Here is an 18,555-nt window from a genome sequence, read left to right as displayed (position 1 = left end):
GAGGTGTAGCCAGGTCAATTGCAGCGTATTGGTAGTACTCGCACAGGATCATCGACTGTAGTTGAGCGGTTCAGACGCCTGAATACACTCGGAACTACTTGTTGGCTGGTTCAATACCCCACACATTACTAACATCGGACATGGGGTGAGGCCGTGTCCAACCATTACTCTTAACTTTCAAAAATCAACAATGTGACATTCACACCCGCCTCACGTTGCGATTGGCCAGCTGGGTGTGGAGGTGGAAAAAGAGCCAGGGTTTGAACGTCTCTAATTATTGACATACACTTTGCTCCTTTTGTTTTATCACATGGACCTTCTCCTCTTTGTCCCTATTTCTACAGTCCCTTTGGATCACTTCTAAATGATTTCTACAACAACAAAAAAGACAACTTAGCAAGTTTGGACCTCTAACTGTTCCTCAAATTAATGAATGCATCAATTAGACAATGCCAAATAGGGAAATCCTATTTTCCGCCTGCCCAGTCAGCTTTGAGATGTAAAACAGGGGTGTCTCTCAAAAACAGCAGCTGATTCTGCTGGCCCTGACAACCAAGATCTACAATTAACATTCAGTCTGAAGAGCATCTTTGAATCGAGGAGGGGGTGGACAGAGAAGTATTGTGAAAGCGCGCTGTCTCACACATACACATCCTTGAACACACACACACACACAAACACACACACACCTGACAGCTGCACTTTAACCATCCCTTCCAGCTTATAGGTCTAATTATCTGGTGGTGGCCAGGGCCGCAGTGGGAGGCCTCTGAATGTGTGTGTGTGTGTGTGTGTGTGTGTGTGAGATGCTGTACGTCATGTGTGTGCATCAGCGGGGAGGGGGGGTTGCAATGCCTGCAGACCTGGTGGACCTGTGATTTGATTTTGGAGGAGCAGATGGCAGGCTGCTGCTGGAAGGCATTTGGAGTGTGTGTGGGTGTGTTTATGTGTTTATGGGTGGATGTGCGAGTAAAGACTTACTTTATAGGAGAGAAAAGTAAAGCTTTTTATAGAATCTATGGAGTTTGGTTTAAATTACCATATTAAAATGTGATGCTAATTTAAGAAAGACAGCTCATATACTTGATAATACAGAACTAAAACAAAGCACTACTTTTGATGATGTAACACACTACATAGTATTTTTTCAAGCATCATTTCATGATTTGTGAACATTCATGAATAAAGTTACTGTATGTTTCTTATTCCTTTACTCCTTATATGAAGTATTTCTGACGTGTAATCGCCCAGAATCTAGTTACTGCAATATCCACTCAACCCCCAGTTTCTCAGTCTACCCTCATTGATGTCAATGGGGTGGATAGAACACCAGAAACACCTTCCAGCATCATATAACACAGTTCAATAGCTCTACAAACTGCAGCTTCCAAATGTACCATACAGTTAAATAAAGACGTCTCTAAAAGAGTTCCAACAACAACTGAACTTCATGAAGGTGCAGGGTTCACTGCAGGGCTGTTGAGCTGTTCATAGCTGAGCCCATCTACGCAGAACAATGCACAGTCTCTGCTTCCATGCCTCCTTCCACACTGTCAGGTCATATTTGTATACATTATATTGCTGGACAAAACGTCAACACAAGAGACACGTCATGCTTCAAACGTGATACATTTAAAACAAGAGCTCGTCTGACTTCATACATACACAGAATCAGCTGGAGTGCTTGTTAACATCCCAAACAGGCCACACATTATCATCTTTGTTAGCAATGTTGTTTTGTGTCTAAAAGATAAAACACAAACCTGTAGAACACATTGAAACACAACCCACTTAAATAAGAAACTCTCCTTTAGCATCCATCTGATGGTGAAGAACTTGACAGTGATGGATAGATGGATCTCTGCTCCAGAAGAGGGAAGGAATCATCTAAGATGCTGTAACTTATGGCCCATGTGCTTATCATTAAAAAACATTAAGGAAGCTACACTTGTCTGCATGACAGATGTAATGTGTCATCTGCAATCTACAATCTCAAAAGACTGCATGGAACATGTCCTGAACCACTACTGAAAGGACTGATTTAGGATTTTAAATTAAAATAGCTACAAAAAAAATGACTTCCTGAATTTATTGCATCATTAATGTTAATTTTCTTAAATGAGTTGCGTCTGTTTATGCATTTACCATCATACTGTAGGCCAAGCAAAAACAGTGAGTAATGATGAATTATATTTTAATTTCGACACAACGAATTATCTATTTATGGGGAAGACTAAAACGAAGATGTACAGTATGTGTGTTATATTGAAAGGTGAGCTTGACAAATGGGAACTTTATCTTTATGCATGTTGTGCAGACTAGTACATAACCCGTGTAAAAGCAAAATATACAATACAATATTCCAAGCTGGGTTGACGGTGGATGAGGACGTTTCAAACTACAAATCTCCTAAAAGACACGACATCGTAACAGATCTCAGTTTTGGTTTCACCACTAAAAAGCAGTTCAATCCCCAGAGACTTTACAACCTTTAACAACTGCCACCGTCTGGCAGACAGTAGCTGCCTGGCTGCGAAACAAAGAACTCAAAGGGAGGTTAAAGGACAGGTGCTCCCTCTCAAGCTGTCAAATATGCCAGCCTCCTCTCCCTCTAAACGTTTCGTCAAATTGTCAAAAATCAACATCTGTAAAAACTGGATTGCTAGTAAGGCATCACAAATATGTCACAAGCACCAAAGGTGCTGCGCTTGAACGCACCCCGTGAAGTCCAACGCAGCACTCCTCGTGGCAAGAGAGCGTGAAATGTCTGGATAGAACAGCTGGTCTGCACAGCTGATCGAGTCGGAATTTACTAAGAGATGTAAATAGACACACATGAATGGTTTGTGTGACCAATATGGGACTGAATTAATCACAACATGATTCTTATAAGAAGCAGTAATGTGTGCAGCTGAGGCTGGTGCATTTATTAGGCAATATTTTATTTTAGGAGCATGTTTTTGAACACATCACTCCATGACGTTATTCACTATCTTAGATGTGTAAGTCTCTCCACCCAATCCTGTTTACCATAAACAAAGATAAAAACGTAGCCCTCTTCTACATTAACGAGTTTCCCCACTGGGGATTAATAAAGTTTTCGAATCTAATCTAATAATTGGCTAAAGGCTAACGGAACTCATCTGATCTTCACTTGACCGTCACACCCCATGATCAGACGATCTAAACCATGACAATGATCATATAATAGTCCTAACAAGTCATGAGGCACTGTGTTCCTGTACAGTGCTGGCTTGACAGAAAGGATGCTGGGCCGGCCCCGTCAGAGGTGAAAAGGATCGCTGCTGTCTGGACCGTCGGGCACAGAAAGATTCCTGTCGGCTCACAGGAAGCAAACATCAGCTGGTTTGGTTGTCAGACATTTGAATACAGGAGGTTGTTCTTTTGTCACAAGTTGTTAAAGCCTCATCTCAACTGTAACTACAACACAGAAAGTTTTTAGTAGTTTGAAACGTATTATTTTGCTCGAACCCTTAAGCCCCACTTGTGATTATTAATAATGAAATCCAAGTAGTTTATCAATAATCAACATTTCTCCATCAACAATTGGCAATAAAAATAAAAGAAGCAATCCTATTGAAAACGACAACATTTAAGCTCTTAGAAGCAAACGCGCTGATAAAGTATCCACTCTCTAAAAAGTTATTTCTGGCAACTATTTTTTCTTGATTTTATGAACATTATTTGTGCAATTACAGCTGTTTGGAGCAAGACAAGTTTCAAGAAATGTTCCAATGACGTGTCACAGTTAGCTGCATCTAAAGTAAAACTAATCAGAAGTGATTTACTTTGAAGCCAGGCACCTGCATTAGGAGAGTGATCTTTTATTCTGACTTTGAGCACCAGTCTTTTTTCTTTCATTTGAACAAAACACCCAAACTATTTTATTGTTTACTAATCTAGACAAAGTCATTCCGACATTTTTTGTTCAATATTCTTGCCAGACATTTGTGCAATCTTAAACACCTTTAGTCTGTCCTCAACCTGGAGTCTGTTTGAGGTCTTTGTTTATGCTCTGAAACATAAAAAAACACCAATTTACTTTTGAAGTCCCTTTTACGTTTCTAAATTGTAATTTTGTCCGTCCTAAAGATATGATGCCGACATCTTAACTACATTTCAGCCCTTTTGTAGACACGCTTTTTTGAGATGTTTTGTAATAAGATTCTTCCTAACCCCATATCTATTCTATTTATAGCATATATATATATATATATATATATATATATATGGATTGGATTATAGCAAAAACAGTCTCAAATGGCTTAATAGAGGGGGATGAAGTAGGAAGGAAACTATACTGATGGATATGGCAAAAGGCCTGAACTCTTAAATGTATTCATTCGTGTTGTTGTTGAAATAATCTCAGCACGTAATTATGTATGGATGATTAAATGGGGTGTAATTACCCAGACTGCTGACACAGCTGAAGCCAATAAATCACAGCGTGTTTTGGAGATAAAACCTTTGGCTAAAAAGCTCAGCCTCGTAGTTCCATCTGGTTTTCATATGCACATCATCCAATATCATCCCACTGAAAAAAATACAGCTAACACACTCCAACTGTAATTTTAGTCACCGAATTCATGGTCATCGGCCTCGTTTCCCTGGTTTCCCACGAGTTTGCTTGGCGATTACCAGCGCTACAACTATCATCACGTCCTCTGCACTTCAACAAGCATGCATCATAACAGACTCACCTGCTTGCCCTCCAAAGTGTACAGTCTCCTCACAGCTCCGGAGTCCAGCTTGATTGCGTCCGTGATGTCGGTGAGCACCTGGTCGAAGGAGTGTGCCGTCTTCTTGTTGAGCAGTATGCGCACTGCCTTGCGGGGTTTGACGCCGCTGCGGATGACCGTGACGAGCTTGGGTTTGATGAAGCCCTTGGACTCATGCTGCAGCTCGCTCTTCAGCGGGACGAGAGAGGTGAGGGAGCGCGACGTGCCGGTCTTGCAGCCCACCGACCAGTTGGGGTTGACGTTCTTGGTGTACTCCACGTGTCGGAAGGTTTCATTTGAGGCACACACGTAACTTTCACCTGGAGAAAGAAAGAAGTTGCCGTAACTGCCAGTCAATGCACGGATCATGTAAACTGTATCCACAGCTAAAAAATATTTTGAATAAAATATACACACATGTAATACATCAGAATCCACCGGACATGTATGGCATGTACCATAGAAAACTGAGTCCACATGGCATTAGGCGAACAAAGAGTTAACATGCCTCCGTTGAAACAAAAAGGCACATTGAGAGGCAAGGCCAGTGTAACTCCGTCCTCTCTCCCTTTCAGCTGTTGAGCTGCTGCATTGGCCTTCCTCCAAAGCAAGGCATTTTGTTTTATCCGACAGCATTCCATTCCAACAGTTAACACGCAAATGTTTCCCCTGAAGAAGAAAGTCATGCGACAAGTACAGGGGCTTGGCCGATGAATGAAGACCACAGCAAGAATGTCTGGTGATTGTTGTGAAGGCCGAGTGTCGGTTGAGAAACTCGATGCCGTTCTTTCTGTTCGTGATACATTCTTCACCAAATTATTTGTGCCCACGAACACGTGGCCTGTCTCTCAGGATCAACTTGTGCTTAACAGACACTTTACAAAACACAGTGAACACTTTACATCATGTAAATGCTGCTCTAGCAAATAACCCTTATGTGTCTTTCAGTGAAGATATTTTTAGGACAAGAGAAAAAAAAAAAAAAATCTGAGAATGTTTCATCAAAGCTATGAAAGAGACGAATGGCATGCAAAGATTGCTGCGCGTGTATCTCTGGGTCATTAGTAGAACTGTACAGTATTGAGGCTGACCAGTATAAAACACATGCTTGTTCATAAACTGCATTAAGTATAATCCTATAACCGGACATGAATCCGAAATATATCAGTTGTAAAAGGGTGGCTGTTTGTGGCACTGTGATCAGTCTTTCTTCGTAAAGTTTCAGTATGTTTTGGGAAACACTTAATTTTACTTACAGTGTCAATTCCAATCTCTGAAATTGTAGCTATCTGCTGTGTGTCAAGACAAACGAATCGTGCTGCAGTGAAAGAAGGCCATATGAGACAGTGCGTCCCACGATACCTGGCTTTATTAAGCTTGCAATTAACCAAAAGCTGATTAAAAGGCTAGGCCACAGCTGGGGGGGGGACTGAGCTATGGCTGAAAACTAAAACTAAATATATACGTAACTGGGGCTGTCATTCAGGTGCAGGGATCTCAGGTGCAACACCCATCGGTGGTGTGAGCGGAGCCCCGACCAGCCGCCACTGGCTGCTGTCCTCATGTGGACAGATGAGGTCAGCCTCGACAGAGCCGTCTAACCAGTGCAGCAGCTTTTACTGCAGGGGACGCACACATCTGTCACCAATCCACAACCCAAGTGATTAATGGGAATCACAAAACAGTGTCAACATGAAGGCAATCTAAAACTTCTCATCACCAAAGCAATGAGGTGACCCCATGATCCAACGATATTCTCAGCATGCATGGCCTCCTGTTTTGTTCAACATCCAGTGACGACTGAATTGTCCCTACGAGCAATAATTGTGACGAGACACTGGGTGCCAGTCAATGTCTTTGGTAAACAAAGGGTTGAAAGCTCTTGTTCTCTCCGGCTCGTGTCGCAGGTGTTATGTCGTTAGTGATCATGGCGTGACGAGCCCGGCAGCTCTGTGTCGCTGTCTCTGCGTCGCTCTTACTTAGAGACAGCTTTGCCCTGTTTGAGACTCCAATTAGGTTGACCAGAGCCCTGGTATTGTTCATGCTGGTTTACTGGAATGGCTGCAACTCACCAAATAGAACCACAACTAATTGTATCAATTACAGCTGTGTGTACCCTACTATGATATGACCTGTCAAAATTGCTGCTGTGAATAGGGCGTATTCTTGAATAAAAACGGGTCTAATCAGTATTCTACACTATTTGGTCAGCAGCTCAGTTTCCATCCAACCATAAGGGACACACATGCGAGTGGTGCTTATTGGGTTTCCACACAAAAGAGCCCCCGCAGGCCTCAATCAATGGAGGCAGACTGCTGAGCTGTGCAGTGGTGTTTCCTCTCTCTGTCCATTAGACGGGCGAGTAAACAAGGACCGAACACTGGCGCTCGGCCCACCTGCAGTGCATCTCACATCTTACCCAAATCACCAAAACACTTTCCCCACTTACTCATCATGTTATCAAGGCATGCAGATAGTTTGGCTGAGGTTTGATATCTGCTTTTGAAACTTCTGCCACGATCACAATACATTTGGATTGAATGGAATTTCAATTGAGGTGCTCAGAGTCTTAAAAAAATAATCAAATTCCAAAAGATTTAACATTAAATATAATTGTGACTTTCCAGAAACAATATCCTGGTGACTTAGGATAATCAACAGCAGTCATTTATAATGATAATGCATTTAAAAAAAGAAATATCTCAGTCCCTTTATAGCATCATTTGACAATTTAAAAACAAAGAAATTGCTATCAGTAGTACTCTGGACACAATGTATGTATGCCTCAGATCCTCGTACATGTAAAGTGCAGAGGTTGAGTGGCAGAACACTCTGTATCACATCCAATGCACCAAAACAACTTTTGGTTAAAACTAGTGATGCTACAGAATTCAGATCAGGCGCTGGCCTAAATCCTCCCTGGTCACTCAGGGGACGGGACATAGGAAATGAGTGTAGCCCAGAGTCCAAAGTTTTAAGAGGATGTGAGATGAAAATAGACCAGTATAGGAGACCGCAGTAAGAGGTCGGGGATCCTGAGTGTGTGTGGTGGAGCCGTAGCCTCTCGTGTTGAAAGAGGATCGCAGGCAGGTCGTGGTGCAGACAGACACACCAGGGCTGAACATGAAGATTAACGTATTACAGAGAGGTCGCTGTCGGGTGAAAAACACTGCAAAAAGTGAAAGGGTAGGAAAACACCATGCTCTATTTGTGTCCGCAGTGGGTGACTGACTTGAACACAATGTTTTCAAACTTAGTATGTATTTCCATTATTAAACTTCATTATTTCTCTACTACACTGCATGCAAGCAATGGCCAGATACTAGGTGGGGGAGGGAAACTTCCATTTTTTTTCAAGCCCCAAGGGTGAGATCAATTTCAAAGAGCAGCCAATGGACCCTTTAAACAACACACACACATTCATTCCCAGGCAGGACTGCACTTCGAGCTACACGCTGCACTTTCAAGCCCACACAAACTCAGCTCACGAATACATACTACAGATTGGGGAAACGAGTCAAGCTGAGATCAATGGACACTGATGTGCATTAGCAGCAGCCTGTGCAGAGCTAAAGCTGCACTGAGGAGTGGTCTGCCTGTCTGTATTCATGGCACTGGGTCAAACATGTCAGAACAGTTGTGTCAATGATGCAAATGATCCAAGGGAAGCGCTGCATTGCATCCGTTATACTGCTATGCCCTCAAGAGATCAAATTAAGTACAGTAGATGATCCACAAAGGAGTACTGATCTCAAACATTTTGTCTGGCAGAAAATAACTAACTTTAAAAGTAAACGGCATCAATCACTGACATCACCATTAGGCACAAGCCCTTAACAATGTGAATGTGTTCTGGCCTTTAAAACTTCTGGCATAAGTTGCATGAGGTTATTAGTGTGTATTTGTCTGGACCATTTAGCCAGCACTAAAGGCAACATCTAGCGTCTATAAAAAATCAATTGCATACTGAATCAATGCATTTTATGTGTCATCAATACAATCAAGTATTGAGCCTCGTCAATGATTCGTGGTCACATGAGGTGATTGTTGCATCCATTACCTTCTACTAAGTCATCCAGGCTGGTGATCCTCGTGCCTCCATCCAACGCGTACAGCGTCCGGACTCCTTGTGGAAGGTTGACGTTGTCCGACAGGGACCTCGTGAGCTCCATGAGCAGAGCATCCAGAGACCTGAACCGGTCACTAGACACGGCATACACCAATCCTTTAAAATACCTGTCCCCGTTGCGATAAAACCGCACTTTCTTGGCTTTTTTCTCGGACGTGAGCGACTGCAGAGTGCGTGTGCGGTAGAAACTACAGAACGCACTGTGCGCCGGGCTGGGCACCAGACCGTTGCCTCTGGAGCCTGACTGGGACCCGGAGCCAGAGTTGGTCCTCGGTGTCCGGTGCGGCTTGTCTCGTTCCTCGAAGTGTTCAACTTCAATACTTCTGCTTAGCGACATGTTGTTTTGCTCCTTTTCCTCCTATTTCAAACGAAATCCCAAACAGAAAAAAACGACTTTTATCCAGAGTGCTGCCGGGTCGATGCGTCCGGTGTCAGAGGAAGAAGGATGCACATGTGCGTCTCCAGTCTCAACTTCAAGCCCACACTTGCTGCGCCGGTTGCGCGTGACAAGTCCGAATGCACAGGTCATAAAAGAAGAAACATGTCGAGAAATAATCTCGGGGTCCACAGAAACTCAAGGCCTTGCCCTGACTGATCCGATGAATTGATTTAGTCGACCTACTAGAATGCAGCAGGAGCAATAATTCAAACGCCAGCTCTGGATTATACGGTGGACGAGCAGCTGCGTTTGACAGACGTTGCATTGGACCAACCGGGTGGATTTCAAACAACGAAGCAGATTTTTACAAAACTTCGGCGCACCGCACCAAACACCGCAAGCCTCCTCCTCCTCCACCTCACATCCTTCCTCTGACTGGTCGGTCCCTCAAACTGTCAGATCAGTGGATGGAGAGAGGGGGAAGTCCTTCCCGCCCCAGGGTCCTAATGCTCTCTCTGTTCTGCTAATATATCCAGGACAGAAACAATGAAGTTTACACTCATCCTCGATGACCTAAATGTGTTCAAAGTGTAAGAATACAACAGAAAGTTTTTTTCTTTGATATGACACATACCCCTATATGTAGTCCATAGCCTAAATACAGAGGTTATAATTAACACAGGTGGATTAAGTTACAATAAGAAATATTGAAGGAATATCAATATTAGCCTATTGTGAATGAACATTTACATTTATTCATTTGGCAGACGCTTAAGTCCAAAACGATGTACACATGAAATATGTTAGTATCTTATTTGTATTTATATAATATATTATTTCAATATAATAATGACAAAGAGGCGCACACCTTTACAGCGCGCTAAACACGCTCAAACACATTCATATAAATGTTAAAATCCACAACTATAAACAACTGAAACCACGGGCTATTAGACAACAATTTCATATATTACAAAACAGAAAAACATGAGATAGGCTAAATAACCATACATTGTAGAGATGGTATCGGTTACATCAGATGCAAAGATCTTTTGTGTCATTTATGAATTATAAGGATTCTGTAAGAGATGAAGAAATATTTATCAGTGAATTGTTATTAATTATCTATTTATCCGTTTGTCTGTTTTTGCAATTGCACTCAAAGATTGATACTTGGCTAGATTTAGTGATTTATTGATCTATACATACGCAGCAAGCAGAAAACAGTCACACACGGTAAATGAATACAATGTACAGAAGGAACAATGTATACATACACAGACATGTATGTTTGTGTCTTAGGAAATGAATACAGTATGGCTGGGTAGCAGAGTGCAGCAAACACTAAGACTGACTCTCTGTGACTGCAAATAGTGAGCTTGGATTATACAAGGCAATGCCCACCTGGTGGGTTCCTGGTTGAAACTCACCACCTTTCCCTGCCAGGCTCATAGAGATACCTTCGTCACCACCTGGTCCAGCACAGCACGGACCTGAGCCACACTGTCACTGCAGCTTGGCAAAGAGTAGTAACGGGCAGACGGGGGATGAGTTAACCCACTTTTCAACTACAGTATAGCCTAGTTCCTGAAGTCAGAGCAACAGAAACGAATACGTCTATCTTTGTCACATTTATAAGCACTCATTGGGGACAAGAAGACCGTTTTAAATCAGTAACTTTCTGACCATAAAATCAATATGTAAAGACACATTGAAGAGTTCCCTCATCGGTGAACAAACCAGCGTTTTGTACAACTGAACTGAGCAAAACTGAAAACAGAAGCCGCGTTCACCCTGTTTGTTTTACAAACATGACTAACGTAAACACACCTTTGCCAACATGAGCAAACAAACAGCAGCAACTGTTAGACACAGTAGATTTCATGTGATAGTTCATTCTTTATTCCTAATTTGGATCCTAATTTGCTTCCACAAAGTTTTCTTTCTGGTGGCCATGCAAACTAACAAAAACAAAAATAAACAATGTAAAATCGCACAGCTCCTATAGAAGAAGAAAGTCACAGCACATTTGTAAATAAGAGAAATTAGTTTCTAAAAATTAAAAAAAAAACACAAGAGTCAATGTAGGAGAGACACCACGATTCATTCTTGTGTTTTGGTGGTGACCCTCGTTTATACATTATCACATAATGTGTATTTGAGGAAGGAAATTAGGTTTCACACTGAACAGAGAGTTTATAATGTAAGTGACCTCATATGTCCATTGGTTTTATTCATGAATTCATTCTTTTTTTGATTCACTGATTACATATAAATCTATATGAATATCTCCACTGGGTCTCCAGCAACGTTTTAGGTATTCTTCAAACTGAAAGCCAGCTGTGTTGGATGTATTGTTTGAGCAGCCTTTGAGGGAGGAAGTCGCTTAGCACAAAGCAAATAGGAAATGCTCTTCCCCCGGCGGAGGGAAATCCTGTACAGAATGACAAAGCAGAAAATCCCTCAATGCTAAGAACCCCTCTCTCTAAATTAAGAAGAACAATCAGGTTGGCGATAAGGCTTAAAAGCCTCCTCTGACTGTTTCTACTGGTAATTCGGTAAGCTACTAATATAATGCAGTTTCTGAGGGATTTGGGGAATAAGTCTCCTCGGGCATTTGTGTGAAAATCACTTAGCAAAACAATCCGCTCTTGAGGAAACAATGCAAAGTGTGTGATCACTTTCAAAGCCCCGCTGGGTTCAGTGCAAAAATCACATGCCTTATGATTGTACTACAGGCTACTTATTTTGAGAAGTACAATGTTTAACTCTGGTCCTTTACATCTGTGTAACTCAAATATGAATTGATTCTTATGTCTTAAAATGTGAACATATTGCTGTAATCTCTGCCTTTTACGATGTATATATCAATGTATATATCACTATCTATTTGCAAAGGAAACTAATTGTATATACATTAAACTGTAGTCTTTCTGAATTTAGTAAGGAGACATTTCTGAAGTGCCACATGAATCCTCATAACTCAGAAGCAGAGACCATCTTTGACAGAAAGTAGATTAAAGGCATCTGGAGATCTGAAGAGAACAATTTGTCTCTACACCCACCGACAGGCAGCATGCGTGGGCGAGTGCATTATTTCCATGGCAGGCACCAGGTCTCACAACATGCACATCATTTCCGATTAATGTGTCAGTAAAGATGAGGATATGGCTTTGGGGTTAAAGGTCAAGAGAGAGAAAAGACAGCAAACGCACCCTTGAAAGGATTTTAAGCATTGAACAAAGTTATTGTAATAACTTGTCTTTGATATTTTCTTTAATAGTTTGATCTTTGATAGAGTAATGTGGGTTTCTTAACCCTAAAGTAAAAGGATTTAAGTTATAATAACAGAAATGTGCTTAAATATATTTTTACATGTATATAACTGCATGTACAATATTTTAACACTTGAATAAACAATCAAATGCAGAGAGTTATTTACCAATATGTTAGGAGTAGTTACATTTACACAGTCTTACATTGACAACCGGCCCTTTGAGGGAAACCGTGATGCTGATGTGGTCCAGAGTGAAAATGAATTTGACACCCCTGCGCTAAACGAATAAAGGCATTTTAACTTCATCCTTGGCTTGGTACGAGTGTGCCTGAAGAAAGCCCAGAGGCTTCCCTCTGTCTACAGTTGACTATTTTGTCTTCAAGAGCATTTTGAACTCACTCGGGATTTACCTACTTCACAACCGAGAGCACCCCGTATTTTCCAGATGAGCTAGTGAAGTTATAAGAGGAGAGAAAAATACTCCCAACGCCCTCTGGTGTTCACCAATGATCACTAAATGAGTGTCACGCTCTATTTTGCTGTATATTAACTGATGGTGAGAACATTTTTAACTAAAAGATGAAGATTCAAAGTTGATTGTTCACTTGAACAAAACTTCAACAAATCAGACAGTGTTTAAGAAAGACCACATGTGATTTGTGAGGAATGATGTACCAATGCAGAGATTCAGGGGCAATGAAAGGCCCCACCCTGGTTACTTTACAGTAGCTGCATTTTGGTGACAGAGCAATACTGATATGGTCAATATATATTGCTTCCTCTTCATTAGGTGTCAATCTTACACTCAAGACCCTGAAAGACCCACCACTTGGGGCATGAGCAGAGTAACAATTACAAACCGAATCACACTATCAATATCAAAATATATATATATATATATCAATATATATATATATCAATATATATATATATATATATATATATATATATATATATATATATATATATATATATATATAGAGTGAGGATATTTTACACCAGCCATGCAGACAAACCTGCAGAGAAATGGCTTTAGGATGTGTCTCCCCACTTTTGGTCATAATTAAAGTATGCGAGTTAAGTCTTTGTATTTTTTGTGATATTTTCACATTTAAACTTTGAATAAAAATAAACTGCATGGAGCTGATATTTTACCAGGTTCATATATTTTCCTCTTTTAGTGATTGTTACTGTGAATATTTATCCCTTGCAAAATTGGTTTTAAACACTTTGGGGCAATACGTGATAAAGACGGTTATACAACTTAAATATTTTGTGCAGTATGTTGTTGCAACATGTTGGTTTAACACCATTGTTATAACGATATAATTCACACTGTACAGCACTACTTTACACTCCCTTAAAAGTTACTGAGTAAGTCAATGAAGCAATACAAACCCGGACACAAAATGGGCCAACAGTTTCTCTTGACCCTTTTAGAACGAACACTGTCGCAGGAGACAGGAAATGACATAATAATTCAAATTACCGTAAATCCCCACACCATTCACGCTATCGACGTAATTCCAACGGATTCTGAAAGATGAGAATGGAGCTTTCCAGGGCTATACGGTATATTATGGTAGTGGAGAAACCAGTGGCGGGATTTGCCTGTGGGGGAGGGACAGTGGAAGTGAACAGAGCAGGAAAGCAGCAGCAGAGAGTACAACTTTTGAGTATTTTAGCGGTGTTTTATTTGTAAATAATAGTATCAGTATTATTTCTGAGAGTTTTGGAGTGGTTTTTTGCCGTGTTTTCGCCATAGTTCGTCTTTTTCGACACGTGTTTATAGATTTCATTGGTCGTCATTTTGTAAATAGTGGAAGGAGAAATGTTGAGGAGATCTACCAGGAAGAGGAAAGAACAGGAGGAGACAGCAGGAGTGTCGCCATCTCAATCACAGTAAGTAACGTTAGTACAGTTTGTATACACTGGATATTTATTCCCAGCTTTGTTACAATAATGTTTTTCAATATCTAGCAGTGGCGGCTGGTGGAAAATGTTCTAGGTAGGGACACGCAATCAATTTCAGCAAACGTCCCAGTATGATTTAATGCAAAAAAAAGAAATTAAGATATCAAACACGCATTACTTTGCAGTTAAATATTTAACATTTATTCCAACACGAAAAAAAAGCAGAAAATAACACTTTGATAAACAAGTCAAGACTTATTTTAGTCACCCTTACAGGGAATATTTAGATGTAAACTATGAATTTTCACTGTTAATTTACCATCTCAATGAAATGTTGATGCCTCCATGACCAAGTTAAGCAGATGAGACTGAGGACAACTATGTAGAAGAAAAGATGTTCACTTTGCCTAATATGTAGCTTTACAGAGGTCAAGTGTGCCCTGGTGTTCTTATGTTTCTCAGTAGAGAAGCTTCGCATGTACTGCTTCCCTTTCCCGCTAGTCTGCTGTCTGATTGTGAGGTCAGACTGATCTGGGATCAGCTCTTTGGCCTGAAGTTTCTCCGCCAAAGATCTCTTCTTAAACAGGTCTTGGAGGAGTAGCGCTCGCGCTCGCATGTAGAGACTTCTCCTGACGAGAACGCGCAGCTTTGGGCCAAACGACTTTGGCCCCAATCTGAATCTATTTGAGGCTGATTGGCTAAATTCTATGTCACTCATTTATATCTTCAAACAGCAATTGGCTAAACTGCTTCATAGACCCGCCTCTTTTGGGCCAAATTCGTTTGGCCCCAAACTGCATGTTCTGAGACGTGCACACAGGCGGACGAGCATGAAAATATATATATTTTGCGCAAATATCATATTTTACACACAGTACATTCCACAGTTAAAAAAAAAAACCAATATTGACAATTTGTATAATTCATTATTATAATTTTTTTATTTGTTTTTTGTGGCTCAAGGTGGGGCCAGGCCCCATGGCCCTCTATTGGCCAGCCGCCACTGATATCTCGTGTATTTTTCTTGTTGGCGTTGTCTCAAATTGCTTTATTTATTACTTTTCCTATTCTTATAGTATTGAAAATGTTTTTCTAGAAACAAGGGTTTCTTTTGGATACAGCCTATTTAATCTTATGATATATCTTTATATTTTCATCCACCAGTACCAGCAGTGATACAGTGTGGGAACGGAGTCTGAGTCGTGGCCGAAGCAGTAGAGGTGCTGATGCTGCTGGTGATGCACCTCATAGCCGGTCACCAATTCGTCGAGAGGCCTGGAAAACGGTGGCAGACCATGACATTGCCAACCCTCACCCACCCAGATTCACCCCCAAGCGTAGGCCTGGGCCCCAACCCCCCCTCACCTATGGCCCCCAAACACCAGGTGATATTTTTGCTCTTTTTTTTGACGCAGACGTACTCAAGCTCTTGTGTGCAAACACAAACAAAAATGCAAAGAACAATTTGGGGATGGGGAAAAAGTTTGTTTGGACTAACATCACCCCACAGGAGCTTACAAAATACCTGGGCATGTTGTTGTTTATGTCTGTGTGCAAGCACCCAAAGATGGAAGACTTTTGGAGGAAGAAAATCATTTTTAAGGTGCCCTTTCTGGCTACAGTCATGTCAAGAGACAGGTTTAGAGCAATCACCTCCAACTTGCACATGAGTGATCCAGAGGAGGATGCGGTCAATGATACGAAAAAGGGGACAAAGGACTATGACCCCATGCAAAAGGCCAGACCTCTCATTGATATCATCAAAAACCGCTGCATGAGCATTTACCATCCAAAGCAGCACATCTCGGTGGATGAGAGGATGGTTGCCACAAAGGCTAGGATCAAAATGAAACGGTATATGAAAGCAAAGCCGACAAAGTGGGGGCTACTATTTTATGTGTTGGCTGATGTGAATGGGTACACAGTTGACTACAGGCTGTACACAGGGAAGAACCACGGTGCTTCAGGGAAGGGGCGTTCGTTTGACGTGGTGGCGGACCTGGTGAACAAGGACTATCTGGGGAGTGGCTACATTATCTACTGTGACAGTTTTTACACCAGCCCTCTCCTGTTCCGTCATCTGAGCCAGCAGGGGTTTGGGGCTTGTGGAACTTACAGGCAGAGCAGAGTTGGTGTCCCAACAACTCAGGAGAATGCCCTGGACAGCAAATCAAAGAGAGGCTCCATCAGGTGGATCAGGGATGGTGACCTGCTCTTTGTAAAATGGATGGACGCCAGGGAGGTCTCCATGTGCACAACTGTACATCCTGTACACACAGAGGAGACTGTCCTGCGGTGGCAGAAGACCGATGATGGGTGCCTTCAGAGGGTCCCTATCCCCAGACCCACAGCTGTGGGTGAGTATAACAGGTACATGGGGGGAGGGGACACCTCTGACCAGATGCTGGGAACAAAGTCAGTGCACAGAAAAACAAAGAGATGGCCCATGACCGTTTTTCAGCACCTTTTGGACATTGCTGTCACTAACAGCTTTATTGTGCACAATGAGCTCCGCATGATGCAGCAGCAGAAGCCAATGACACGCCAGGCTTTCCAGGAGGAGCTGTGTGCAAAGCTGTTCGGCGTGCCACTGGCTGGCCCACCTACGCCCTCCACTCAAGGCCACTTTCCTGTCTCCACCACTGAGAAAAGTCAGCAGGCAAGCCGGGGGAGGAAACAGTGCACTATCTGCCAGAGAAGCACACCCTGGATGTGTGTGGACTGCGATGTTGGGCTCTGTATTCAGCTGAACAGGAACTGCTTCAGGGACTACCACAGCTACTAAAAAAACCGCCTCGACATGGACACGTGTAACAACCTGTAGCATGGACACTGAAAGCTCCAGGCAAACAAAACAGTTTGAGAAGATGGTACATAGGTTGAGTTTCATTTTTGTAATCTCAAAAGTTTTCTTCATGTGCATTTAAAATAAAGAGAAGCCTGATGAAAATTCAAATGTTTTTTTTTTACTTTTTTGTTATTACACACTGTGAAGCATTTATAACATAATGACATACTTGCCAGATTTTGAAAGTTACTTTTCTCATGGAAAAAAAAGGAGCAAAATAATTTACATTAAAGACATTTATTGAAGAAAAGGACAAAAGGGACCAGACGACCTGTCATTATTATAGTACTTAAAGGGTTTTAAAATATTCAGATTGACGGTGTTTGGTACACTGATGTTGACAATAAATGAATGAATAGAAAAGACATCAGTACAGTAGTGCTTTTAAACACCACTATGCATGTTCGACAGCTAGATGGGGCTCTTACACCTACTGTTCTCTGCAGCTGTACTGCTCACTTAAAATTGAGGGTCTCATTTTTTGTCTTTAATATCCACATTATTTATATACTTCGGGTAAAGAGACATGTGCTCATCTTGTTGAGATTGATTTTAAAGGGGTACGTGACTTTAATGAGCTCCAAACCCTAAAGCACCTTCATCGCCATCAACATGGAAGGCTCTATTCAGAGCCATACTTCCCTTACGATGACCTCATAATAATATACATGGGGGAGCGAAGCAATGGGAATAGAAATAAAAAATAACTGAGAAGAGGAAGCGATTTTGTTTTGAGGAAAAAAACTGGAGTGGACAGGAGGAAGAGTATGGAGAAATGATTCAGTGAGGCGAAGATGACATGAGGTATTTCATGAAGAGATGGATTTTCAGACTCCAAAGGAAAGTGGGGAATAACTGCAGGGGAAAAATTCTCTCTCTACCATCAGGGGAAAGACCAGAATGCAGCACGGTCGAACCTGAATGCAGCGATGAGCCGACTGCAGGGAAGAGCGAGCTGAATGACTTAAAAAAGATAACTTTATTTAAGTCAGTGAGTTTGCAATTACTATAATATAACATCAAGGCATGTATTGCATATGTTTCTATCAAACCATGACAGTGGTTGTACGTGTCAGTGCAACTTTTGGCCTTGAAACACACCGCTCTCATTGAGATGTCCCCAAAGCGTCCAGACATTAATAGCACTGTTAATCTGTCAGAGCTGGTATTGGTAGATTACAGTTGAAGAGGTCATCGCATTGAAAAGTCAAAACTAATGGAGGCTGACACGTGTCAGAGCGAGGCATTGCTCGGGCCTGATCTCATTCA

The 18,555-nt window shown here is 41.7% G+C and overlaps 2 protein-coding genes across 3 annotated transcripts in view; one reads left to right on the top strand and one right to left on the bottom strand.

Annotated features, from left to right (window-relative positions):
* dclk2a (doublecortin-like kinase 2a) overlaps positions 1-9,533 on the bottom strand; it is a 33,513-nt gene extending 23,980 nt beyond the window's left edge. For both annotated transcript variants that reach the window (XM_079278781.1, XM_079278782.1), the window contains exons 1-2: positions 8,800-9,533; positions 4,722-5,059 (exon numbers count right to left, since the gene is read on the bottom strand). In XM_079278781.1, the coding sequence (XP_079134907.1) occupies positions 4,722-5,059; positions 8,800-9,205 (744 nt within the window). In that variant the 5' untranslated portion in view covers positions 9,206-9,533. The remainder of the gene's footprint in view (positions 1-4,721; positions 5,060-8,799) is intronic.
* A 4,642-nt stretch (positions 9,534-14,175) lies between these two features.
* LOC306785261 (piggyBac transposable element-derived protein 4-like) lies at positions 14,176-17,342 on the top strand. Its single transcript, XM_079279566.1, has 2 exons — positions 14,176-14,426; positions 15,603-17,342. Exons 1-2 carry the CDS (start codon positions 14,356-14,358, stop codon positions 17,221-17,223), a joined length of 1,692 nt encoding a protein of 563 aa, XP_079135692.1. The 5' UTR covers positions 14,176-14,355; the 3' UTR covers positions 17,224-17,342.
* Positions 17,343-18,555: the final 1,213 nt, after the last annotated feature.

This window comes from Melanostigma gelatinosum (genome assembly GCF_949748355.1).
Source record: "Melanostigma gelatinosum genome assembly, chromosome: 11".
NCBI lineage: Eukaryota > Metazoa > Chordata > Actinopteri > Perciformes > Zoarcidae > Melanostigma > Melanostigma gelatinosum.
The sequence above is the reverse complement of the archived record's forward strand: the minus strand, read 5'-3'. Positions and strand labels throughout refer to the sequence as shown.